Source organism: Neurospora tetrasperma (genome assembly GCF_000213175.1).
Source record: "Neurospora tetrasperma FGSC 2508 unplaced genomic scaffold NEUTE1scaffold_1, whole genome shotgun sequence".
NCBI lineage: Eukaryota > Fungi > Ascomycota > Sordariomycetes > Sordariales > Sordariaceae > Neurospora > Neurospora tetrasperma.
Window position 1 is genome coordinate 4,456,051 of NW_009799099.1, and position 25,708 is coordinate 4,481,758.

Sequence of the window (25,708 nt, forward strand, 5' to 3'; positions counted from 1 at the left end):
CCCCCCCCCCCCCCCGGTTCTTGGCGCAAAATGCGTCGGGCGATGCGCGAATATCCCCGACCCGGGACCCCTGATATGCCCCAACACGTACGGCCGGCACATCAACTCGGGCATTCTCGTCACATACTTGCACTCATTCGGGCTTGCATCCGAAGCGACCACTCATTACTGAAGAAAATATGAAGAAAAAAACAAAACCATGGCAATTTGCGCATATACCACAACCACCCACACACTCGCATACGCTCCATACATTTCACACTTTCTCATCACACATGACACAAACGACGTAACCGAATTCTCCAGATGGCGAATGGCGCACGATTTAAAAGAGGGCATCCGATTTGGCGGGAGGTGGGAAAGGGGGGAAAGGGCGCAAATATCATCTTCACTTCTGGTTTTTTTTCTCCGTTTAATTTCTCGACCAGGTAGTTGGAGAAAGTGTGTTTCTTTCTTTTTTCCTTTTTTTTTCTTCTTCGTTTTACTCTTTCCTTCCTTTGTTTTCACAAATGTTTTATCTTCTTATTTTCTTTTGTTCGGGTTTTCACAAGGCCACCGATTTTCGTGGAGGGGTGGTTTTCTTGGAGTTTGGGGAGGGGTAACAACACAGAAGGATATGCATATCCCCATCCTAAGCGGAAAGTTGGCGACTAGATATACCGGTCTTGGGCATTTGGGAGGGAGAAGCGATATCATCATCAGAGTCTATCTGGCCCTGGTCTGGGCTGTTCTCAGCGAGAAGACGGCGGCAAGGGCATCAAAGGAGAGGGATGGGCTGGAAAGTGTTATGCGCAAGGACGCAGCGGGAATTCTGATATGCTCATCTGGATGCGCCAACGGGTGTAGATGGCAAAGATGCTCTACCAAAGAGTGGCCATGGTGGAGACAGAGCAAGGGCGTGTATTTTGGAAATCATGGAATGATTCCATTACCTAGCTTGATACCTTTTCTAGCCCAGTATTGCAGATGCTGTGAACATCAGCTTTGTCCCAAGTGTCCAAAGAGAAGCCGGTTGAGTTCAGTAGTCGAAACCCGAACTGTCCTTTGAATGAAATGTGTGTGTTTACTCTCAGTTGTTGCATGCACACCGTCTTATTTTAGGAGCTTAACTTGCCGCACCGTCCCTAATGTCCTCATGCACCCTATTTTGACTTCGCGCACCCTTTTCTCTCCACATGCCAACCGATGGCAGCTGACATGTAAAACTCCGCGTTTTGTATCGTAAAACCCACTTTTAAAATGTCATGTAACATCCAATCGTGTGTCAATGAAACTTGACGATTTCAATATGCGCCGCACAGTCAAGGCCACATTTCTGCACAGAAACATCGCTTTACAACCATATTTACACCCCCCAAATCGACTGCACTCATTCAGACAACCAACAGCGAAGCGCTCGTACTTTACAATTAACTGTATTCAATTACTTTTATACCCTTATAACTAAGCGCAGTGTAATAGCCTGAAGCATCGAGAATACAGTAAGTTATACGTAAAAACGCCTTGTAATTATGACAGCTGAAAAGGGTGCATGAGGACATTAGGGACGGTGCGGCAAGTCAAGCTCTATTTTAGTGTATGAGAGTTGGTGATTGGGTGGCTGACAGAACAACGGTGATCTCACCTTACTTGGTCGTGTACCGGGGGGGGATAGCAGAGCTACACCAAAAGACCACTACAGCTGAAAGTTGCGGGGTGGTGGTGAGACAACCAACAAGCCACAAGATGAGTATCTTGGACACACAGACCTTCCACAGGCACGCTGTACGACCTTCCCAAAACGAGATCTCTAGGTGGGTGGAGGTATCGTCCTAACTTTGACAACTCGTGTTCATCTCGTAAGCATCTTGGTAACCACGAACTCCACATGTCTATACGCACATACACACATCGATACCTATGTGTACACTAAGGCCCGCGCGGTGCGGTCTACGCAGGTTACGGGCGGGTATGTACTTGCCATCTGGTCACTGATCTTCACGGGCTTCACATTTGGTAGCTACCATGAATGGCTGGCGTCTGTCACAGCGGCATATTAGTCAAATAAGCAACCAACAAGTCCGTCATTATGACTATCCAAAAAAAAAAAAAAAAAAAAAAACCCAAGACACCAAGGCAGGCAGCCATCATGCCTTACACTAAAAAGAAAGTTCTGCGTGACAGAACAATCTTTGACCGAGATACGTACGTTCATACATGCACATATAGGTAGCCAAGGCGACCTGATACACAAAATGCCGGCCGCAATGCCAAGTGCTTGCATGACTGCCGCTTCCTGAAATAGATGTTGCTGCTGCAGGACAATATACAGGCATGTCAGGCAGGTAGATTGGCAGGCAGAAAGACAGATCACCGGCATGACGGCGACGGCGGTATCGGGATGACGCGGGACAGCTAAGACAAGCACTGTCACGTTTTGTTCTTTCAAATAAGCAATTGTGGTCTTATTTGCCGCTCTTCCTACGTCCACCACACTGCCGCATCCATCGACAATCAGCTACAAATACGAAAGCGAAAGCGAACCCTCTACCTACAGATGGATATATCTACCTACAGGTATACAGATGTGATGAATGTGATAGACAAGACAAACCAAGACATGATCAAGATCAAGGAACGAACATGGGCAGGGTCGTGAGAATGGTGAGACGGATCAGACGAATTGGACAGACGGGCAGGGTGGGTGAGACCGGAGCGAAGAGCGGGAGTGACCGAGCGCTCCGCGCCGCCGCCGCTGCCGCCGCCGCTGTTATGGAGCCCCATGGACCATAGTCAGCATGGTCGACCATGGTAAGGCAGGCTTGGTGATGAGTACAATAAGCAAAGATAGATGAGCATGGCTCAAAGGGCGAAATACCACGGACATAATGCACCCCCGCGCATGCCCTCGGAAGCCGTCCGTTTGGATCATGTATGTGTGGATAAATCGGTTGAATGGGCAATTCTCATTGAATGAATGCTTGTTGGGTTCAAAAAGGATTGTTGTCGTCAGCACGCTAGTACGCTATGCTATGCACATGCGCTACTGTACACATCACAGACATAACACCCCCAACCCGGCTCTTTTGACGGCTTGAATGCGATTGGCTTCCCGCCCGCGAAACGACGTTCGTCAGTCCAACAGAGATGAGCGACGACAGACCAATGAGTACGCATCCGGCTTTCGTAGTTGTTCTCGTCTGTTTGGGAAGTTTGTTAAGGGTGGCTGGTAGATAATACCGAGGACTGAATCTCAAAAGCCGAAGATGCGACACAACCGAGCCGTTAGGGCTTTCTTTCTTTCTTTCTTTCTTTCTTTCTTTCTTTCTTTCTTTCTTTCTTTCTTTCTTTCTTTCTTTCTTTCTTTCTTTCTTTTTCTTTCCCTCTTCTTTTTCTCCCCTTTGAGGCAACAACATGTTACAATCATTGCTAACAACCAGCCTTTCTCTTCGGGAACGTATAGGGCACCCATCCATAGCATCCGGTAACACTTCTCCATATTCCCGCCGCGCCATCGCACCGAGCAGCTTTCAAAGTGGAACCAAAAGGTTCCGCATGAAAGGATCGGTGCAGCATGGCGACAGGGCATCAACAAGGAAAGTGGAAAGAAGAACAAGAAGAAAAAGAAAACCTTTTGGGGCGGATTACCGAACCGACGTGATTAACAGCTAACACGTCCGGGGATTGCATTCCTTCGTTCTCGACAAGGAAAACATGACCGAAGCGCAACGCTCCCCGGAATTTGCTGACCTTTCTCATCACACACGACGTAGGACGTACATAGGATGTGGGATGATATGGGCTAGGATGCTGGACGTGATGAGGCACCTCGTCACAAACGCTCCTACCTAGTGTACATAGGTACAGTATGTACAGATGTATGTAACAAGCCTAGCCCCCCGTTCGGGGGCCCGGAGGAGGACCCATCTCTCAAACCCTTCCCATGCCATCATCTCACCATCACCACGTTCTACGTTGGGCGCTACATACTACATCCACGCTTGTATCCCACGTTTGCTTACTTTTTCGCATCAGACAAGCGGTCCGATGCGGTCCGCTTTGGTGGTTTGAAGAAAATATTTTCCCCTAGGCAACTCCCTGGAAGAGACTATTTCGCTCGCCCTGTCCATACCCCCCCAATTCTCGTCGTTCTCAAGGAGTCCCGGCCGCTGCCACCACCGCCTTCACATGTCTGTGCGCCTGCGTTTGCCGGTGAAGCCAGGGTTCTCAATTACTCAAGAAGGGAAGAGCTGCGGATTTTGCGGGTCGTGAAGGACCCTTATTTCCTCTCTCTCAAATCTCAACGGTTTCGGTTTCCTGTGTCTCTCCCGCCGGCTAAAATGCAAGAGGGACAACTCTGGCAAAAGGGAGCGGTTTGGTTCCCGATCGGATGGACTTTTGTGGTTGGCAATTTGAACGTTCGACAAGTGTGCCGCCGTTCGATCAACAGTAGGAATTCCGGTTCGTGCCAGAGACGGGTTAGAGGGCCTATCTTCCATTTTGATCTTTTCCTTAGCTCTGGGGGGCTAGGCCAACGTCCAACTTATGTTCGAATCTCGATGTTTGCGGTTTCCCTGCAAGCCATCGCTCGCCAGTCTGTATATCATCGGCAGTCAATTTCATTCACTTTGTCTCCCTCCTCTCTCTCACTAAAACTCGGTTCTGCATCACCGAAAGTACGCCGAAGCACTGCTCACATGCCCCGTTATGCTTGGATTAAGTTGGGCTGGCCGAGTAGCTAGTACATAGCTGGGTTGGGGCCGGCCCCTGTGAAATGATGGAACATGGAGGCACATCCACAACCCACCCACCTCCTTTCCGCTAGCCTCGCGAGAAACATGAATGCGGAATGAGGCCCGCTCTGCCTCTTTCTCTGCTTTTCATTAGTGCCCGGAGGAAGCCCCGGTGGAGATGAGATGGGCTTCGAAGAGGAAAAATAGACGAGGGTTCCGTTTGAAGAGAAGAAGAAAAGGGAAAATCACGCTAGGATAATGACTCTAGGCCACACCATCTCGACGGCCGACCCAGCAGTGATGAAAGACAGCTTGCGACATACACAACACTGCCGAAAAGCCAAGTCAAAGCCAAGGCGATTTGCTTGCGCGGGTTAACCCGCCAAAGGGACGGACGACACATGGGGGTGTGCAGAGTCGCAGGGTTTGACAAGACTAAACCCAGAACGTGCAAAATGTCGTGACAAAGAGACCCATAACGAGCACGAAATCGCGATGCATAACCTCAAAGTCTCGTCACCATCAGTCAGACAAAAACGGATTTTCATCGACAAGGGGCACTTATATTAAACACCCCTGACCAGAGAGTGCGCGAGTTGCTTGCCATACTATCGCAATTTGAAAGGTTTTGAAGCGAGCGAGCGAAACACAATTGCATCTCGTCTCAACATAATGGTTCCCAGACCCCTTACACCACTCACCATGTCTCGAGACAACGCTGGTATTCTCGACGGCAATCATGATGTAGATACGAACAGATTCTGTTGAGGGAGGAGAGGGGGTTGGGCTCTCCATGCGCTCGTAGGAAATTCCAGATACGCGAAAGCGTAGGTAGGTATACTAGACTACAGATGTGGGAGCCCTTGGTTAGAGCTGTTAGTCGACATTTTCTTAGTCTTCAAACTTTCCCCCCGGTTTTCGCTCCAGCCGCCCGGGACACCCAATGAGACTTCAACAGTCCAATCGTGCTACTTACTATTGGGAGTTGAGCTGATTGGCTGGGTCTTCCTCCTTTGTGCACACCAGCCGATCTCTACATGTGTACTAGTAGAGTAACCTCTTCGAACCAGACTCTTCTGGGCTTCTCTCTTCACCAGTTTTCTCCAGTTGCTTCAACGCTCTTAGTTTTACAAAATATGCGGCTGATCTTTGTCAGAGTAACAGCAACTCTGCCAGGCTGTACTGACCGCCTTGTCTAAACAACATGCATACATGACACTCGCTTGCCTACCCACTTACATGCTGATGCGCTCAATACCTACCGTCCAACATATTACCGAGATAGGTATGTCGAGCTCCGTTTCGGCATAATGGTTTGCATAGCTGGCCCGAGTCTCCGTTTCCAAGACCTTCTCGCATCGTCTCGCATTAGTTTGGAGCACGCGGCATTTTAGTTCGCGGCGTTGCATGGCTCTTGGTACTGCGGCTAGAGTATGTATTTTTATCCGCGGAATTTTTTTTAGTCTTTTTATTCTTCTACCTACCTCGGAATGTCTGACATTTCTAATCCTATGTATCAGACCACCGGCCCGGGAAAAGACAAACCCCTTACCATAGACAGGTGGAAATGGATATGTACATACCTAGATAATCCGAAACCCTAGGAACCCTCAGGTACCTAGACGGGGTCATACTGTAGACTTGTAAAGGGCCTCCGATGAAGAGGGAAAGATCTTCTCTTCTCTTTTGCAATCTCCACGTGGCATTCCCACGTGCTCGCTCAATGTGCCTCAACTGAGCATGCCACACCTGGCGTTGACTTTGAAGGGGTCGGGTTGTAAACAGAAGAGGCAGAGTTTGTCAGCCAACACAACAAATGCATTGCAACACTTACCAGACAGAGGGGAGGCACAAACAGATTAGCCTATCACGGCAGGGTCTATTTTTAAGACCGAACAAAAGTCTTCGACATTTTTACGTTCAATGTTCTTCTCCTCAGTTTAGCCGATCGATCCCTCGGGATGGACAACGCTTCCAGGCCCCACGGCAACCGACCTTTATGGGTTGGGTTCAGAAGAATGTCAGTAGTTGTGTTCGGCTTTCCGGAATTGTCCTCCTCCTGTCGCTCTCCTCGTCTCTTCTCTCTCAGAGTCGCCGTCGAACCATCTCAGTATTCTCCAGCAAAGTGGCACTGGAAGTAGGGATCCTCTTGATCACCGAGCCCAACGGCGCCAGACTGGTCTGGGCTCGCCGGTCGCCGTCTGGCTGTGGGCTATTAGGTTTCATCGAGGGTTCCAAGATACTCCGCGTATCACGGTGTCTGGAGTTACGTTGTGGATAACTACTCCGAGATTGTCTTCTTGTCGAGTCAGTGACTGTTCGATACAAAATTTTGTATCTGATCCTTCGCTTTTATTTTAGCCGCCAGTCCACATCAATTCAACCACCAGCAGCCAAAGGGTCTGATGGAGTGATGATGGTGCGCGAAGGAAATCCGAGAATCATCCGCTGAAGGCTGGAGGGTGGTACCACTCGAACCACTCCGCGGAGTCCTCTAATCCTCACCCCCATACGTGGGCATGGGTTAAGGACAACCATCCACCACTAAGAAAGACCATGTTTGTCTCATACCCATTCCCCCGTGATCCTCACCTATCTCTCTATCATCCATCATTCGCAATCCATTCCCCATCCATCATCACCCGAGGACCGGGCCAAGGACCAATATCAGAACAAGGGTAAATTCATCACCCCTCGTTCCCCATTCCCCATTCCCGAGAAAGAATGATAACTACCCACGCCCACGGCCCTGGTACGGTATCACACTAGCCCATATGCCTGTCTGTTCCGTTGCTTTTTTTTTTCCTCCATTCTGCCGCCTTGGTGCCGGTGGTTTCCTCAAGTATTCGGTAGTAGTTCGGTCGAAAGTTCTTTTCGATAGGCTTTAGGGCAGTTTGGAAACTGGACGTACCCAACCGGCTCTGTAGACAATGGGTAAGTAAAGTTCTATTGCTCCGAGTTGACATCCTTGTCGGGAAGTGGTGTACTTCCGTGAGAGTGTCTAGGTACCTCCCTCACTTGAGCTGCGTTTGGGATAGTGCACTGTAGTTTCCATCCTCGGCTTTTGAAGGGCCTTCGTGAGCGAGTATTGAGATAGATAGATATATGCAATATCGGAGGTAAGTAGGTAGGGAGGAAAGAGAGTCATCTCTCGTCGGGACGTGGGGGTATACTTCGCTTCTTATTACTACCAGGTACGACACGTTTACATACCCCCCCCCCCCCCCCCTAGTTCCTCAGTCTCCTTGAAAGTTTCTGAGCTGCCCGGTTCTGCCAAACATTCCGGTGAGTTTCCCAAGTTCAACCGACGACTTCAGTTGTCGCTCTGCTGTCATATCTCTAGAACCCATAGCTTGAAAACTGCATAGAGATCAGATCAAGTTCCCCCAATGCCAAAGCATCAAAAATAGAAATAACTCCGAGTATGAAACATCGCACCTCCAATGATAAGGGAAAGGTTAAAAAAAAGAGAAAAAGAAAATTTGACAGATGATCCGACCCAGGCTCGATCTGGGGACCTTCAGTGTGTTAGACTGACGTGATAACCAACTACACCATCGGACCAGTAATTATTGATGGCGTCACAATCCAACACCTATAGAGGCAATTCAAACAATGCGCCCAGGTGCCAAACGCCACATAAAAAACGAGTTCAATGACAGTTTAACTTGGAGCTTGCTCCATTTGTGACTTTGTGAAGGTTTTGGTTCAAATAAAATCAGGGGTATCACAACCTAAGTGTTCAATAAGGCACATCCCTGTTTTGTCGAACTACGGTGCCTTCAGAGGCCAACGCTACCAAAAAAGATGGGAACAGATGTCCAAGATTTGAAGATTAAAAGACATCACACGCTTGAGTGGATAGTATCACTGTTGCTATATTTTCGCATCATTTCACCATCTTGACCAGTGGCGTTCAAAGCTGCAACTGCGCGTCCTCGAAGTGAGCGTAACCCAAGGCCATGACAATAACTTCAACTGAACGTAGTGATCCGTCAATATAGCAACAGTGCATGAGGAAGGAAACGATCAGTCAAGGTGTTTGAAACGATGTCCACCATCTCGCTCAGTTCAGTATGTTGCACTTGCACGTCTCGGCATCGCCTGTCAACGAACTGGCGTGAAGGTGCAAAGACCGCGAGTCTCTGGGGAGACAGACAATAGAACTGCAAGTGAAGAGTACAAGGCGAATGCTGTTGAAGCCACCCCATAGCGTAGAGTGGTAATAGGTAAAGGGATACCTCCAAATATGTGAGACTGGCGCAAAATAATGCCCTGATCATCATTTCATTGACTAAGCGGAAATGTCAATGACTGGTAAGTCAACTTTGATGGACATCGAGCTTGTCTTGAATTGTGGTGATGGTGTGATCGAAGCTAGCGGATAGGGTGAATGAAAGCGACAAAGGGAAGTTCGGATAGCAAAGGGTCTTGAACATCCTTGAGATTTGCAGTCGAGTCCTACTTGTCCTTTCAATGGTTTCCTTCTTGTCGCGTGATGCCGTCTTCACAGAACTTTCCCTTCGGGTCCGTTGTCCACCAAATGACTGGTAGGTATCGGAAATCGCAACCAAACGAGCAAGATCCAGCCACGAGTCGCTTGTCGTCCTCTGTGTTAAGCTGGGGCAATCCCCTCCGCTTATTATTTGTTTTCTGATATGACCTGAATAAGGACAATAGATAGGCTCCCCCAGAGTGTCGTGTCAAAGGATCTGCATCACCGACGATACCAGCTACATAGACTATGAGAGCGAACAAAAATTTCACGACACTTGAACACTTGACCTTGCTCAAGAACCCGTGTTTGGTGAAAGAGTGTTCTCAAAGCCTTCTTCGTTACAGATGAAGAGGACCTCAGAAATGGACAGTCGAGTAGATCTATAGTGTACACAATCAAGCAAATCCTCAAGCGGCAAGAACGCCTAGAAACAAACCGATGCAAACTCTGGAGAATTGAATTAGTATCACTACAAATATAGATGAAGTGTGCTTGCCACACGATATACAGAACCTTTGTCGAAGCTTGGAAACACTTCCCAGTCAGAATTCAAACAGGACTTCCTGAAATTAAGTCCGGCCTACGGCAGTACTGATCTTATCGACTTGCATCATCGGTATGCCACAACTTGTTTCGCGTATATATATGTGATCCTGGAAATAACCCACATCGACTTAGACAGCCACTCAAGGTCCCAGGATTAAATGTTTGACCCCTTAGGGCATGGGTGTTTACAGTCTACTCGAGCAAATCGGGACGACAACACCACCATCAAATAAGCAAAAACGACTGGAACCAACGGCAATCGTCAGAATAGACAACAGCACAGCGGGACAAAGCCAAATATGAAATGGTACGTGCGTGGTAACTCGTTCTTGATTCACTGTTGCCGCACCTTGAACGTATTGTTGAAGCTTCATCGAGCACTCGATACGTCCAAGCCAGAAACTCCGAGCTTACTCGCTCAGTACAGCCACTGATGACCGAGCCAGAGAATCCCCATCCCTCTCCAGGGTATACATAGATCATCCACGAGCCCCATACCCAGGCAATATTTTGGTTCCCCCCATGTCATAGAAAGCGTGTCAGTGTGACCTCCCTGCTTCCCTCTAAAGCCGTGAGCTCCAAGAAAGAAAATGAACCAATCATAAGGTCCGAAAAGAGAATCGAATCGCCAATCTTCAGTTCTCCAGGCCCTGCAGCACGACGTGAAAGTTGCGTGTTGCCCAGTTTCAGTAACACCGCCCCCAAATATCCAAACCAAGAGAAAAAAAGTTAAATGACAAGAAATCTGAACTTCAGATACCAAGAAATTTGAAGAAGCGCCCTCCCAAAGCGACCAGGGGATATCGTTAGCAAAAGCAAAGAACAAATGAGAAATAAGAAAACGAGATTCCGCGTATATTTAGTCGTCACTTAATCTTGAGTCGCGTGTTCGTCGCCAAATGGACTCCGTTCCCGTTCTCTAGAGCCAGGGGAATCAGTGGCCCGGCTTGAGGCTCTCCTGGTTGATTGCTGAAGTACTGCACTCAAAGTTGCTGTGCCGTGGGTTGCCGATCGATCTGCCGGAGGGGACGGGGGATCCGAGAAAGGCCCTTGATCCACGGCAGGCGAATCGATGATGATGGTGCCAACATTAGAGTCTCGTCCTGCGGATGAAGCAGAGGTGGGCGAAGTTGCCGACGAATCCGACGTCTTGGGTTTGGTAGTGTTCACCTTCTTGACACTCCCTACGCGAACGACCATGGCGCGAGCAGGCGTAGCAGTGTTCAGGAAGGTGGATCCCACGCTGAACGTGCTATTCCTGCTATTTGTAGGACTCGGAGGGCGAAACCCGGTGTACTTCTCGTAATTCACGCTCGGCACAGGCGGCGTTGCGGTGCCGCCCGAAAAATTAGAATGAGCCGACTTAACACTGACCATAGCTGGCTTCGCCCGCATGCCGGTTTGGGCAGGTGTGATAACAACACTTTTGCCATAGATGGTAGATGCCACGCTAGACCGCGGCGCATATGACGTCCGGGCGTAGGAGGTGCGGTCTGTGAAAGATGATATGCCGGAATATGTAGAGTCGCGCAGATCGCCGGGAACAAAGAAATGCTGATCTCCTGTAGCAGAGGGACTGCCACCGTGGCCGAGAGGAATCGGAGGTACGGGGGGGACAAGGACTGCCGGGGATGTTGGGGTTCGGTTCGTAACTCCAGGGATATATGCTATCTGGATGATGTTGGATGCTCGCGTGAAAACGGTGTCTGCTACCGAGCCGACGGTATGTGTGGATGCCCGATTATCACGCGCTTGGGCGAAAGACTTCTCGAGGCCGTCGTCTTGAGCCTGCACTCCATCCCACTCCTCTGGTGCAACAACTTGTCTCCTCGACTTGATGCAATATCTCCAAACCAAATATGTGAGAATCGCAATTACAGCTACACCGCCGACAACACCCCCTGCAATGGCACCGACATTTGTGGAACTGCCTGACGAGTCCCCATCTGAAGGCTGATAGGAATTTGAATCCGTATTCTCTTCAATAGGAGCACAAATCATGTGCGCACACTCCTTGCAACTCGCGAGAATGGTCGTGCACGCAGTACCCTCCGGACAGGCCGGGCAAGAAAGTGGTACTCTGTCGTCGCACAGAACACAAGTCCCATCACGCCTGAAGAGGTTGCTCACCACTGTTCGGTGTCGGTTAGATCATACTTTTTTCGACCAACTGTTCTTGCGGAAGACATACCGTTCGGTGACATCGCAACGACCGCCATTTTGACCAATCTATGACGCTTGGCCTCGAGTTACAGAGACGTGGCTGAGTGCTTCAGCGTGGAAGTGGTTGGTTTCTCGGATCGGCGCGTGTGTCGACAAGTTAATCGGACATGGACAAATGACTCCCCGTAGATCTGCTGATCGGATGGATAACGAGACCCGTCGGTAATTGAGATGAGAGTCCGGGCGTGAGGATTGTATCTGTTGCGGGCAAGACAGCTGGTTCGTTGCTTTACGCTCGCGGCGTCGACGTGAGTGGTGACTGATGTGAAACTGAGGGGAGGATGAGTTGCTTCGGGCAAGGGTTGCGAGGGATGATGTGATTGTCGTCGGGTCGCGATAGTCTCAAAGAAGCGAGTCGTCGAAATGGATCGGGTGGTGAGTGGTGAGTGGTGTGGTGAGTAGTGATTGGTGAGTGGTGTTGAGGTTTTGAGAAAACGAATGACTGGGAGGCTAGCTCGGGAAAAGAATCGAAGGTGTCAACAAGAACTCAAGAGGGCATCTCTGATGGGGTCCCTTGAAGAACTTGAATAAGACGCGCGGAGCAAAAAAGCAGCAGAAATGGAAAAGAAATCGTCGTCGTCGTCGTCGTCGGGTCGCAGAACGTTGACTGACGTGGTTTGCGTGCGTGGTCAACGACTGGCGACTGAAAGGGAGCAACGACGTGAAAGCGTTGTTTGTTGCTGCTGCTGCTGCTGAAAGTGTTGTTGCTGCAGTAGTGGCGGAGAGTGGTTGAGACCCAGGGAGGAGAGGAATTGGCCTTTCAGGTTGAGAGTCGAGGGCCCTGGACTGGCGCAACCCGGAGCAACAGACCCACCTACCATTCTCCACTTCCAGGTATCCACTCACTTCCGTCACGCTGCTAAGTTATTCCTGCACTGTGCATCTCATTTGCGGAAGGGGCCACTTGGACGGTTAGGCAGCACCACCCGACTGTAGTGTACATGCCTAGGTACCTCTTACCTACTACCTAGAGGTAGTCACGCCCTCGCCGTGACGCCGCCAGCGAAAGTAGATGCCTTTTGCGCCTGTGGTACCTTGACGGCTTCTAGACCACCAAGTAGTACCTGCCTCTTACTGGTACAGTGCAAGGAACACGGAAGGACCATCCCAAGCCCACCACACTACAGGACTAGCGTGGCCTGCTCAGGGACCTTGGTGCTTAATTCTGATGAAGCCCTTTTTGTTTGGAAGGAAACGTTCTGGAGGCGCAGCACTGCCTCTTATTGGCTGGCTGAGACAAAGCCTGGACTTTGTTGCCCACTCCCACGCGGTTCTTTACCTTTTAGTGTAGTGCCAAGTCCTCCCGCACGTTCGTCTGCACTGCACCGACCATTCCCCTCTTTCATGGACGGAATCGAGATCAAAGGATCGGCTTTTAGAGTTCTTGCCGCCTTTAGCTTCCTGCCCGCCCCGAGCTCATCAACCCGCCCCAAATACCGATCATGGGCAGTAATCTGAAAGCTTATGCGAATACGCTCTGGACGGGCCTGACTGGAAGCATATTGACGACGGGATGGTTGATGTATATGCAAGGTACCTATGGATTTCGTTAAGATGTGATGATATGGATGGAATGGAGCCAATCACCGGCACCAGCAAAGGGTCGACCCTGTCGCGCCTGTCCGCAACTCCATGCTTCGGAAGTTAGGTTGAATGGCGAGGGATGGCTCGAAGATGGCTGCCAATCTCGACCAATTGGGGTCACGGAGATGTACCTCTTTCACCTCGAGTGTCTCGTCAAACTACCGATTTCCTCGCTTTCTCAGCCCAGTGAGGGCTTTCATGCAGATCCCTTTCCCCTCTCGGTCACCTTTGGCACTTCGCTTGCCAGCTTGCCAGCTTCACGCAAATGCTTCATGTCGCAGAGGCAGCAGAGGCATCGCAAAGTGACCCAGTCACATCATTCCACCTCCACCATGTTTCCGTCTCTCGGGTTTGGTGGTTCAGATCATAAACCATACCTCTACCATCCATATATGTCTGCAGTACTTGGCTGCAATACGCCGTACCTGCCAAATTTGTCCTTTATTGTCCTACGGTTCTCTATATTGCCCCGCAAGTGCATGCTCGCCCTTTGAGACAGACGATTTGATCCTCGATCCTTGATGACTTCCCTATTGAGGAACGGCTTCGGCGTGGGCATTTCATTCTGTGGGCATCACTCATCTCGTGTCGTCTTGGGGCACTATGCCGTGAAACCCCGTTCATGTTCACCTATGGAACTGCAAAGCACGGCAGTTACACGGATCACCAGGTCGATGAACGCCCATAGGGTACGCTAACCATTTCGGCTACACCTGTACGCAGTAGCACATTACGCGCATTTGGCCGAACCTGGGGCGACGCTATGGATAAGGTGTGTATGGCTTTTGAGAGACGGCCCTGTTACGAACGGGCTGCATATTCGGGACAAACTTCCAGAACAAAGACGACGACGAACGGTGTACCCGCGCACCGGGGAGCAGGACCACACCTCCGCTCCGGCGCCATCGTTTTCGCTTCTGAACCACGGTCGATTAGTACTAGCTGTTCAGAGTCAGGTCCGAAGATGGCGGACGGCATTGTGCAGATTTCAAACTTGAGAAGGTATGCCCCTGGCGATGTAAAACGCAACGAAAACTCTTCTCAAGATGTAAAAGGAGCCTTGCTTGGATTTTACTTTGCTTCTATGCCCTCGACATTCCTAGGGAGCGACAAGGGAGCGTTAAAGTGAAACCGCCCATTTTTGGAATGGACTTGACCTGGTGTCATTGAGGCTCTGACACCAGACAAGACCACCATAGCAACCCACATCGACGACTGCACAAATTCCGAAACGCAAACATACCAGATGTTATCGAAACGGGGAAATTGTTTCAGAAGGTCGATCAAGTCCTCCAGCAAAGCTGACCCAAGCGGAACCATGAGCTCCTCACGCTGTCGGCGGCCAGGGTAGCTTGAGACGACCGCTCAGCATACAATTGTGTATGGAGCCAGAAATGATGCGCTAAATCGAATCGAGTTTTCGCTGATGAGAGATTGCGCAACCGCGCACCGCTACAGGTTTGCGTCGACGGGACATACTGGCGGCTGGAGGGCTTCGTACAGGCACTTAGAGGTATATAGCTCGCCTCCACCGCGGTTCAGTAGAGGTATGAGAAGGGGGCTGTAAGATCAATGGATTACCACCACTCGTCAAAACACCGGGGAAGGATGTTCGGCAACCTTTTCGAATATTCATAAATCAATTCTTGATCTCCAGGACAAGCAGACAACTTGAAGCGCACAAGGTATATGATCAAATCAAACTTTGCTCTGGTTGAACAAGTTCCTATGTAAAACCTAGAATAGTAGACACGTTCACGTCATGTGCCTACCAGCGGCCCGCTGCTTGGTGCTTGGCTTCGCCTCGAACATCGTATACCCAAGACAAATGCTCCCGCTGTGCCTTGCTTACAGGGTTCCTTCTTCCAGCCCTTTTTCTTTCTTTCTTTCTTTTTCTGCGATGATCATGTCCTGTGCTATTTTTGGACAAGGGCGCGCGCGGCTCTGTGCAGCTACAGTACCTAGCTAGCAGCGAAGAGCACCCCCCTTTCTCCTTTTGTGCGCCAACGGCTACGGAAAATTGATCCTACATAGATACAGATGGCTCTAGTCTAGTAGAAGGATATGCCAATGTCTCGAGTTGTGGCCGAAATGCCCTACCTATCATCATCATGTTGTGTGTGACCCGACAGGAAGATCAGTCCTGGGATTTCATGTCAAACATCGAACCAACAGCAGTCTCCTCGCCATTTCCTGTTTATGTACGGCGTACGCAGTGACACAAAGCAGCAAGCATGTGCTATGTATGCAATGCCAGTTGGCCGCAGCTGTATTAGCGAACTCAAGGCCGCGTGTCACCCCAAGAATACCATGAATGCAATCAGCTGCCAGCCCAACCCCGTGAGAGATCGAGAATTGTCACGGCGTTGGGAATTGATGAGAGTGCATCACTGCAGCGTGTTTGGACTTTTGGAGCGGGTGGGTAGCGCTGCTGTTTCAGAGTCGCGGTAAAGCGGTTGACCTGCAATGCAAGAAGAAGGGGGCACCTGTCTTGCTGGGAGGAGGCAAATGGAGGGGAAACGAGGGAACTGGGAGAAGGACAACCGGGACGATCCTCCAGTCAGCGAGGGGTTCGTTGACCCTGATATCATTGTGCCGCGATGTGTGGCAGCTAGGTACTATATAACAAGTTGGAGGGTCGTTGATAACTTGAGAAGCTGGTGAGAAGCAAAACATTAGAATCAACTGATGGTTAAGCGTAATAGAAGCGCCGTCTCTTTGGAGGTAGGATGCAGCTTGATGTTCCAGGCTTCAAGAAAGTCTGGGGTTTACCTAGACCCCCTGAAAGAAACGGAGGAAATTCGCAATCCATCCCCACGCACATGCCCACCGGCCACCAGTGCTTGCTTGGGTAGGTAGAGGTATGGAAAGCGGTGTCAATCATGGTCGCAGTTGTACTGGTCCGGTGCTGTGGATAGGAGACATCTGAACTTCCGCCGTCGTGCATAACCCGGGCGTAAAGAAACCAAAAAGGGACAGATAGGAGACGCCCAAGCGGAAGCCAAACGTGCATTTTGCAGGACGCGCAAACTGTGCCTTTGAAAGAGGTCAAAGAAACATATCCGACAGTTTGGGACGATGAAAAAAAAAACTAAAACTAGCATGACCCCCCCATTTTAACAATGTTGGACAAAAGAAAGTTTAACCAAGTAACACGACAAACAAAGAAGCAAAAGTCGCCATCGTTCTGATGGGTCGTGAAACGTCTCTGAGATGCCCCCGACTTTGTGGGACTCAGGGGCTCGATGGATACCCGTTAATTTTGGGTGACGACGACTGACGACGTATGCTGGCTTCATTTTTTTCGGTTTATTTTTCGCAACACTCAGACACTGGCTTTGATACGGAATGACCATCACGATGAGGCAGCGCCAACCAACCGCAATGCCCAGCATCAAGTTTGACTGACACATTCACGACATTTCGCTGTCGAATCCCGAGCCAGTTGAAGCCATTTCGCAATGGGATTGCATGGATGCATTCCTGAGTTGGTGGGGCCAGGGGCAGCCAATCTTGGCGACTCGTCGACGTTCTTTTTACAGGTGATCGCATCCCTGCAGCATTCGCCAGAGGAGGTTGCTCAGCCACGCCCTCCTGAGCAGTGAGCGCCGTCCAAGAGTGCTGCTCCTTATTCCGTGCTGTGGTTGACACCTCACCTCCAGTTGTTGACAGGCCCTGCCAATGTTTATAGACCAGGGACCGGGCTGTCAATGTGGACCTGCAATGACCTGCCGTGGACCAGGGGCCCTCTCCAAAATCGGACCCACCCCCTCCTGCCCTGGGCTTCCGACCTAGAACAGGAACCTATACCAACACCTCACTGACCGACCTGTTGCTCTCCTGTGATCCTGAAACCAGGTTTTTGCCATTTTGTGTTTGTTTCCTTTTCCCGCTCTGACCTTCACTCTCCAGGAAGCAGAGGCATGTTCTGTTAGCATCGACACGCCCTGTCCCGTCTCTCGCTACCTTGGGCATCCTATCGCTCGCCCGGCTTCACCCACTTTTCCTGCAGCATCTCGACGGCAGCTTTGTGTTTGACCTGGAGAGTCTTTGCCAGCCACTTTTGGTCTTGGATCCCCTCCAGCTGACATCCATTCCCGCCTCGCCATTGTTTGCTGCTACTCTCTCTCCACGCCCACCTATCCGGAGAGAGAAGGCCAGCCCCGCTGTTCCTCTCTGCATCAGCACACCGCGACCATCTGCTTGACCTCTTGGCTCGGCGAAGGGCGTTTCGACCGCCAATCCAACTCTCCATAATTATCCGACAGTGAATACCTTAGTTGTAATCCGACTTCTGCTCTAGCATCATCTAGGCTTCACCAGTATTCGAGCTTTCTCTACATCCGCTCTTCCCAGCTTCTATTCCACGGTCCGCAACCATGGCGTACCACGGTCGGGGCGACGGCTATGATGGCCACCAGTTACAAGATCTGCCCGGTGGGCACAACCAGGTAAGTTATCCTAGTTCCTTGTCAGGCAGCGAAAACTCAAAACAGCCATTTTAACACGAACGTCGTGATCCAGGGCGACCAGCACGACGATGCGCAAGCTCCCTTCCTCTCCGAAAACCCTATGCCTTACGACAATGACCGCTTGGGCGCCGATACGCCTCCAGTCCGCCCTGTCTCGGCGTATAGCTTGACCGAATCCTATGCTCCTGGTGCTGGCACGACGCGAGCTGGCGTCGCTGTCAACCCTACCCCGCCACCTCACGGGGGTTATGGCGGCGGCGGCGTCAGCAGTGGTGTCGATCAAGGCTACAACTACGGTGGTGACTATGCGACGGATCCGGCCTACAGGATGTCCGCCATCGATGAGGACGATAGCTGGCTCCGTCGTCAGCAGCCCAACGCTGCTCCCACCGGCGGCCTGAAGCGTTATGCCACCAGAAAGGTCAAGCTTGTCCAGGGTTCCGTTTTGAGTCTTGACTATCCCGTTCCTAGTGCTATTAGGAACGCTGTTCAGCCCAAGTACCGCGATGAGGAGGGCAACAACGAGGAGTTCTTCAAGATGCGTTACACTGCCGCCACTTGCGATCCCAACGACTTTACGCTCAAGAACGGTTACGATTTGCGCCCTCGCATGTACAACAGACATACCGAGCTTCTCATCGCCATTACGTACTACAACGAAGACAAGGTTCTGCTCTCCAGAACACTGCACTCCGTCATGACTAACATCCGCGATATCGTAAACCTGAAGAAGTCCTCGTTCTGGAACCGCGGAGGACCGGCGTGGCAGAAGATTGTCGTTTGCTTGGTTTTCGACGGTCTTGATAAGACAGACAAGAATGTTCTCGACGTTCTGGCCACCATCGGTATTTATCAGGATGGTGTTATCAAGAAGGACGTTGACGGCAAGGAGACTGTTGCACACATTTTCGAGTACACAAGCCAGCTTTCCGTCACACCAAATCAGGCGCTCATCCGGCCCGTGGATGACGGCCCGCAGACACTGCCCCCTGTGCAGTTCATTTTCTGCTTGAAGCAGAAGAACACCAAGAAGATCAACTCGCACCGTTGGCTGTTCAATGCCTTTGGCCGTATCCTCAACCCCGAAGTATGCATTCTGTTGGATGCCGGTACCAAGCCCAGCCCCAGGTCGCTGTTGGCTCTTTGGGAGGGTTTCTACAACGATAAGGATCTTGGCGGTGCTTGCGGTGAAATTCACGCCATGTTGGGCAAGGGCGGCAAGAAGCTGCTCAACCCCCTGGTCGCCGTCCAGAACTTCGAGTACAAGATTTCCAACATTCTCGACAAGCCGCTGGAAAGTGCTTTTGGTTACGTTTCTGTGCTGCCTGGTGCCTTCTCGGCCTACCGTTTCAGAGCCATCATGGGCCGGCCGCTGGAGCAGTACTTCCACGGTGATCACACCCTGTCCAAGCTTTTGGGCAAGAAGGGTATTGAGGGTATGAACATTTTCAAGAAGAACATGTTCTTGGCCGAAGATCGTATTCTCTGCTTCGAACTGGTCGCCAAGGCTGGCCAGAAGTGGCATCTGAGCTACATCAAGGCTGCCAAGGGCGAGACCGATGTGCCCGAAGGTGCGCCCGAGTTCATCTCTCAGCGTCGTCGCTGGCTCAACGGTTCGTTCGCCGCCAGTTTGTACTCGCTCATGCATTTCGGAAGAATGTACAAGAGCGGTCACAACATCATCCGCATGTTCTTCTTCCACGTCCAGCTCATCTACAATATCGCAAACGTCATCTTCACATGGTTCTCTCTCGCTTCTTACTGGCTCACCACCACTGTCATCATGGATCTTGTCGGTACCCCGGTTACGGCTTCTAGCTCTTCGGCAGAACATCACGGTTGGCCCTTCGGTGACACGGTGACGCCCTTCTTCAACGCGGTTCTCAAGTATATCTACCTGGCATTCGTTATCTTGCAGTTTATCCTTGCATTGGGTAATCGGCCGAAGGGTTCCAAGTGGACATACATTACCTCGTTCTTCGTCTTCTCGCTCATTCAGTCCTATATCTTGGTTTTGTCCGGTTATCTTGTTGCCCGCGCGTTCTCCGTACCGCTCGACCAACAATTACAGCTGGACAACGCTAAGGACGCAATGGCTTCGTTATTCGGCGGCTCAGGATCAGCAGGTGTCATTTTGGTGGCCTTGGTTACCATCTACGGTCTTTACTTCTTGGCCTCCTTTATGTACCTCGACCCCTGGCACATGTTCCACTCGTTCCCTTACTACATGCTCCTCATGTCGACCTACATCAACATCCTCATGATTTACGCCTTCAACAACTGGCACGACGTCTCGTGGGGTACCAAGGGTTCGGATAAGGCCGAGGCACTGCCGTCCGCCAACGTCAGCAAGGGCGAGAAGGATGAGGCCGTGGTGGAAGAGATTGAGAAGCCGCAGGAGGATATCGACCAGCAGTTCGAGGCTACTGTCAGGCGCGCTCTGGCTCCATACAAGGAAGACGAGACGCCGGAGCCTAAGGATCTCGAGGACTCGTACAAGTCTTTCAGAACCATGCTTGTCGTGTCTTGGCTGTTTTCCAACTGCCTCCTCGCGGTTGTTATCACCAGTGACAACTTTAACTCATTTGGCATCGGGGTAAGCATTGCTGTTCACCTCATTGTGACTTTGAACGACTTACTAACATATATTGATAGCAAACCGCATCCGCGAGAACTGCGTGGTTCTTCAAGTTCCTTCTGTTCGCTACTGGTGCGCTCTCTGTCATCCGCTTTATTGGCTTCTGTTGGTTCCTTGGCAGGACCGGTATTATGTGCTGCTTTGCCCGTCGCTAAGCTAGGCAAACCCAAAACACGTGGTTGTTGTTGGGGCTTGTACATTGCTTACAAAGCGCAAAAGGGAAGAAGGAAGGGAGAAGGGTTACTGCTTTTTGGCGGCGGCACGGCGTCATGGCAGGGTAGTACCGTGAAACGGTCACAAAAAGCCTACTTTCTATTACGTGTGTAGTACCAAATGTTGGCTTCTCTTTTTTTGACGGTCTGAAAGGCTGTGTGGTGTTTCGCATTGTTGGGGTGAACTACTTGCTTGCTTTTTGGTTGGCTGGGTGTGACTATGATAGATGGAACGAATGGGACACTCTCTCTTCGACATACATAGGTTGCTGTCTTGATTATGGGTTATGCTTTTTCCGAGATGTCGATAGGAGGGAGCCAGCATGTGTTGATTTTGACCCTGCAACGTCTTCGAGCAGCTAGGTTGAGAGACATGTAGTAAAGAGAGCTATGGGTGTGGAGAAATGTTCAAGACGACATTTAAGTCAAGGCGCTTTCTGCTTATTTTTGTTCGTTAACTCTGAAAGACTGTGAATCGTAAGCATCATGGGAGCTGTTGACACTATGTAGTTGTTCATGGTTGTTATTGGAAACAAACCCCGGATAATCAGGCGGGTCCCGGAGTGATAGCCCGACGGAAGATACGGAACCTGGGCGGAGCGGCCGGAGCGGCGATAGAGCGTGTAATTTTCGGGGCATTTTATACGGTATGATACGCCTTACCTATCGCCCAAAGTTACCGGAGGGTTGCGGCCACGGTATCGACTGTAATGATGAGATCACAGAATACGGTACTACCGATTTTGCACGCGGGGATTGGACTTCTTTTTCTTTCATGTTCTACTACTCTGATCTGATTACTGATTTTCCATCCTAAGAGTGCGCTCCTCAACAGCTGGTCACAAGGTTTTTCGATTAGTCCTGTACGTAGAGACCTCCATGTTTGCTGACGTGACGGCTTGGTATTATAGCGGTTGGGCGGGCCAATCTGGAAGCGCCATGCCGGCCGGCGCTTTGCCTTTTTGTTATCGCGTGCCCCTCATCAAGGTGCGGTGCCACCCAGGTGTCTAAACGCCATCAGTTGGGTTTACCATATCACGTATCGCGAGCCTGGATTTCGCATCAACACCTGCTTTTGTCCTGACAAATCTAGCGCCAACAAGAACTTCCGGCCTGACACATCTTGAAGCTTTCGTCTTCGCTGCACTCAATTTTTTCTCGTGTCGTTGGTAGCATCGATGAGCTGCACCTCTTTGAGTCTTTTGGTCTAGTTTGACACTTCCTGTCTTGTCTTGTCCGATCTTTCCCCTGACACATACCTTACTTACCCTTACGCATGACCGATCCGTCATCTTGATCGATCGGAAATACCTTTACATACACCGCCTACGCTCGCAGGCCTCGGCATCATCCGATACCTCTATCCCTTTCGTTACCTCCTGCAACCTTCGCGTCTCCGTAGTTTGACAGCTACTTACCTACCTACCGCGTACCGTTATCTCCATCTCCGTCCTCTCTTCAACCAATTTTACCTTTTTCACTCGAGCGCAAACCGAAACCCTCGACGACCTTGTTCCCTCCGTCTGTTGGCACCCGCATCGCATATACACATACATCACGCAAACATATACGTGGATCCGCGGCAGGGTCACCACCGTCAAGATGTTGAAGATTTGGTCTATGGTACGGAACACCACAATACTTTGATCCTTGTCCCATCAAGTAGGGCGCGCATAATCTGATGCGATCATGCTCCAAACGACCTAAGACGGGAGGCGCGAAACTGTATGCTGACACGATCTTGATCAATCATGTAGAAAAAGGAGCAGCAGAAGGCCGAGAATGCGGCCGGGGCTGAAAGTGGCGGGAAGAAAAAGAAGGTCACGGCGGCGCAGTTGCGGGTGCAGAAAGGTACGTAACGGCGATCCGATCGCAATCCTGGCCGGAGGCTGCCAATTCTCGGTTCCTGCTTCAACATTACCCGCTCGAGCTGAGCTGTCTTCGGCTCCGTGTGGTCCACAGCTATAGGGAAAAAGACCTTCAAGCTAACGGCATGTTGCCCTCCTTACGGGACGGTAACACTAATGAACAGATCTCAGCGAGCTTTCACTAGGCAGCACAATGAAGACCGAGTTCCCGGACCCAGACGATATCCTCAACTTCATCCTCTACATCGAGCCGGACGAGGGCATGTACAAAGGCGGCAAGTTCAGCTTCACCTTCAACATCACACCCAACTTCCCGCACGAGCCGCCCAAGGTGCAGTGCCGCGAAAAGATCTACCACCCCAATATCGACCTGGAAGGCAAGGTGTGCCTTAACATTCTGCGCGAGGACTGGAAGCCCGTACTCAACCTGAACGCCGTCATCGTCGGCCTGCAGTTCCTCTTCCTCGAGCCCAACGCGAGCGACCCGCTGAACAAGGAGGCTGCCGAAGACCTGCGGTCCAACAGGGAAGGCTTCAAGCGCAACGTCAGGACAGCGATGTCGGGCGGTACGGTCAAGGGTCAGACGTATGAACGGGTTGTCCAGTAGGTATCGGGAACCCATCAAACTCAAGGCCAAAAGACCCATCAAAAGAAACACACGTAACAGGAGAACCAGGTCTGTGCGTTCACCTCTTTCTCAGCCCCTCAGCCTCAAAAGTTTTCAGCTCGCTTGTTTCAGCCTCAGCGCCTACCTTATCTAGGATTTAGCGAACTGTGGAATATACCCAACCCCCAGGTCCCATGGGGATGGTAGAGGATGGCTCGGGGATCGGGATGAGGACACGCTATGCTTGGCATGCAGAATGGAGTTGTGGGAGTGGAACTACTGTGCTGCTCTGTCAGTGGATGGATGGGCGGGCGCTCGCTCGCTGTCAGTCACCAGTAACCGGCAGGTTCCTTATCTGTCGTAAGGCTGGTAGTGCTGGGCGGGCGGGGAGGGGGGAAGGGGGTCAGACGACGAACGGGGCGGGAGCTACTACGTATGTTCCTGACACGCCAAACTCCCCGGATCTACCTTACCCAAACATGGAAGCTCCCTAAGCTAAGATCTAGGCACTCTGCGGGCGGGTATGTAGTGTAGGCGGGAACATGAGGGAGGGACTTGCATTGGTGGAAGCGAAGGGAGGGGGAGGGGAAGAAGACTGGGGAATGCTAGGAGCGGATTCATTAAGCGGCGTTAATTTATAGGGCGAATGGACATGAGATGATTTTCAATGACCACGAGAGTGGTGTTAATATGCAGCTCTGACGTCCCATATGTACATTGCCGTTGTTTAGGTTTGATTTCCTTTGTTCCATAGAGTGTTCATGTAGTGGCTTACCTTCCACCTATAATCCACCTTTATGATAGACTCATGTCTTTTCTGTTGTCACTTTGCTCGTCGATGATTTCTTTGCAAACGATGGAACCTTCCAATGTGGTGAGAGTAGTATCTTCCCATACAAACTAACGCCCAGGGTTGACATTTTGGAAAAAAGAAAGGCATTGTCGAAATGTACCGATCAGAACCTAGGGGCAACGAAGTCGTTGTTAGGATGCCAGGGAAAAAATAAAGCCTTCTCCTCTTTACAATTTGCCTAGCCAGACCATTCCACACAAACTAAGACACGAAAACCCTCCGAGTATCGGTCCTATTCACATGCCAACCTAACACCCCTGAGATCCAGATCCTGGGGTGCTCTCACCTTTTTATGTGACTCACCATCATATACCAAGGACCACAATCATCAATACCGAGCACAGAAGTCACAAAAACTGAATTATAAATCGGACGCGGATTTGGAAGTGGAAGTGAACGTGAAAGTGGGAGTGTAGCAAGCACATCATTGCCCCTACGTCCCAGACTGTGAGATGGCATGAAGGCATTCCCATGCAGAGGCGGACCGAAGCCGCTCGGCCCTACATTGACGTTGCCCCGGTTCGGCGCTCTGTCAACCAGTGAGGTGACATTCTGGGGACTGGAGGTGACCGGGGTCTACCCATATTCGATGATTCGTGGATCGTGGGCCACGATTTGACCCAAAGGGGACCCGCTCAACCCCAGTTTTCAAGGTGACTTGGTCTCCATTTCGGGGCGCTGGTCGGAGTTGTTGAGAACCTCTGGAGCTGGGAGAGCCACAGCTTGCTTGTGTATGGTTCCTGCTTGTGACGAATTGGGGTGACATTCAGGAGGGGACCCGTCGTGGCAACTAGGAAACGGTTTGTTCTCACAGACTCCTCATATTGAAGAAAGGCGGCATTATATTCATCGGAGGTCAGTAAACACACGCCAACAATCAGACAATGACAGGCGTGGTTACCAAACCTATGACAAAAACCACGTGCGAACTTCCGCGCGGCATGGAGCTCTGGCAATGCCGCAGTTAGGTTCCGGTGGAAATGGCAGAAACGGGGACTGAGTGAATGGGCAAAAAAGGAAATGGCTTGAGAATGGGTCCCCCCTGTCCTTCGAAGCTGTTGTCAGAGCTCCGTACCAGGGTACAGGGCCGGTAGTTCAGTCCAGACACCATGCCGACGACGCCAGTGGCGTCAACATCTTTGAATTTGGAAAGGGTCCAGCATTGCCGCAGCATCTGGATGCTCCGTGTCGCGAGAGTCTCGAGTGTGTCGAGCTGGAACTGAATGGCCTCGCTATGGGCAATTTCTTGGCGTGCCCCGGGCTTGGCTGGCACGGTTGCGGCCAGTCACAGGCTCACGGCGTAACCGCAGCAGAGGGGCGCGAAAGCGGGTTTCACGCTTTTGGAGGCGGACTTTGGTTTGCTTAGAGCACCGTCGAGGGCCCAGCCATAGCTCGCCAAGATATCCATGGAAAAGCTGGAGGACAAGGGGCCCCACCCACAAGTGTCGCCAGCGACCGACTTCGGTGACAGCATGGCAGCCAGCTCCAACTACGA

The 25,708-nt window shown here is 51.0% G+C and overlaps 4 protein-coding genes across 4 annotated transcripts; 3 read left to right on the forward strand and 1 right to left on the reverse strand.

The window, feature by feature from the left end:
- Window positions 1-6,673: 6,673 nt before the first annotated feature.
- On the forward strand, window positions 6,674-6,993 carry NEUTE1DRAFT_98435 (uncharacterized protein; the record flags this gene model as incomplete). The annotated part of the gene is made up of 2 exons (XM_009850092.1): window positions 6,674-6,785; window positions 6,824-6,993. 2 exons carry the CDS (start codon window positions 6,674-6,676, stop codon window positions 6,991-6,993), a joined length of 282 nt encoding a protein of 93 aa, XP_009848394.1.
- Window positions 6,994-10,626: 3,633 nt separating this feature from the next.
- On the reverse strand, window positions 10,627-12,163 carry NEUTE1DRAFT_144536 (uncharacterized protein; the record flags this gene model as incomplete). The annotated part of the gene is made up of 2 exons (XM_009850093.1): window positions 10,627-11,888; window positions 11,948-12,163. The coding sequence occupies 2 exons, from the start codon at window positions 11,973-11,975 to the stop codon at window positions 10,627-10,629; spliced, it is 1,290 nt and encodes a 429-aa protein (XP_009848395.1).
- Window positions 12,164-17,737: 5,574 nt separating this feature from the next.
- Window positions 17,738-21,314, forward strand: NEUTE1DRAFT_127954 (chitin synthase 1; the record flags this gene model as incomplete). Its single annotated transcript, XM_009850094.1, has 3 exons — window positions 17,738-18,014; window positions 18,088-20,631; window positions 20,691-21,314. 3 exons carry the CDS (start codon window positions 17,943-17,945, stop codon window positions 20,826-20,828), a joined length of 2,754 nt encoding a protein of 917 aa, XP_009848396.1.
- A 1,164-nt stretch (window positions 21,315-22,478) lies between these two features.
- NEUTE1DRAFT_58553 (uncharacterized protein) lies at window positions 22,479-24,090 on the forward strand (the record flags this gene model as incomplete). The annotated part of the gene is made up of 3 exons (XM_009849068.1): window positions 22,479-22,508; window positions 22,643-22,736; window positions 22,918-24,090. 3 exons carry the CDS (start codon window positions 22,488-22,490, stop codon window positions 23,358-23,360), a joined length of 558 nt encoding a protein of 185 aa, XP_009847370.1.
- Window positions 24,091-25,708: the final 1,618 nt, after the last annotated feature.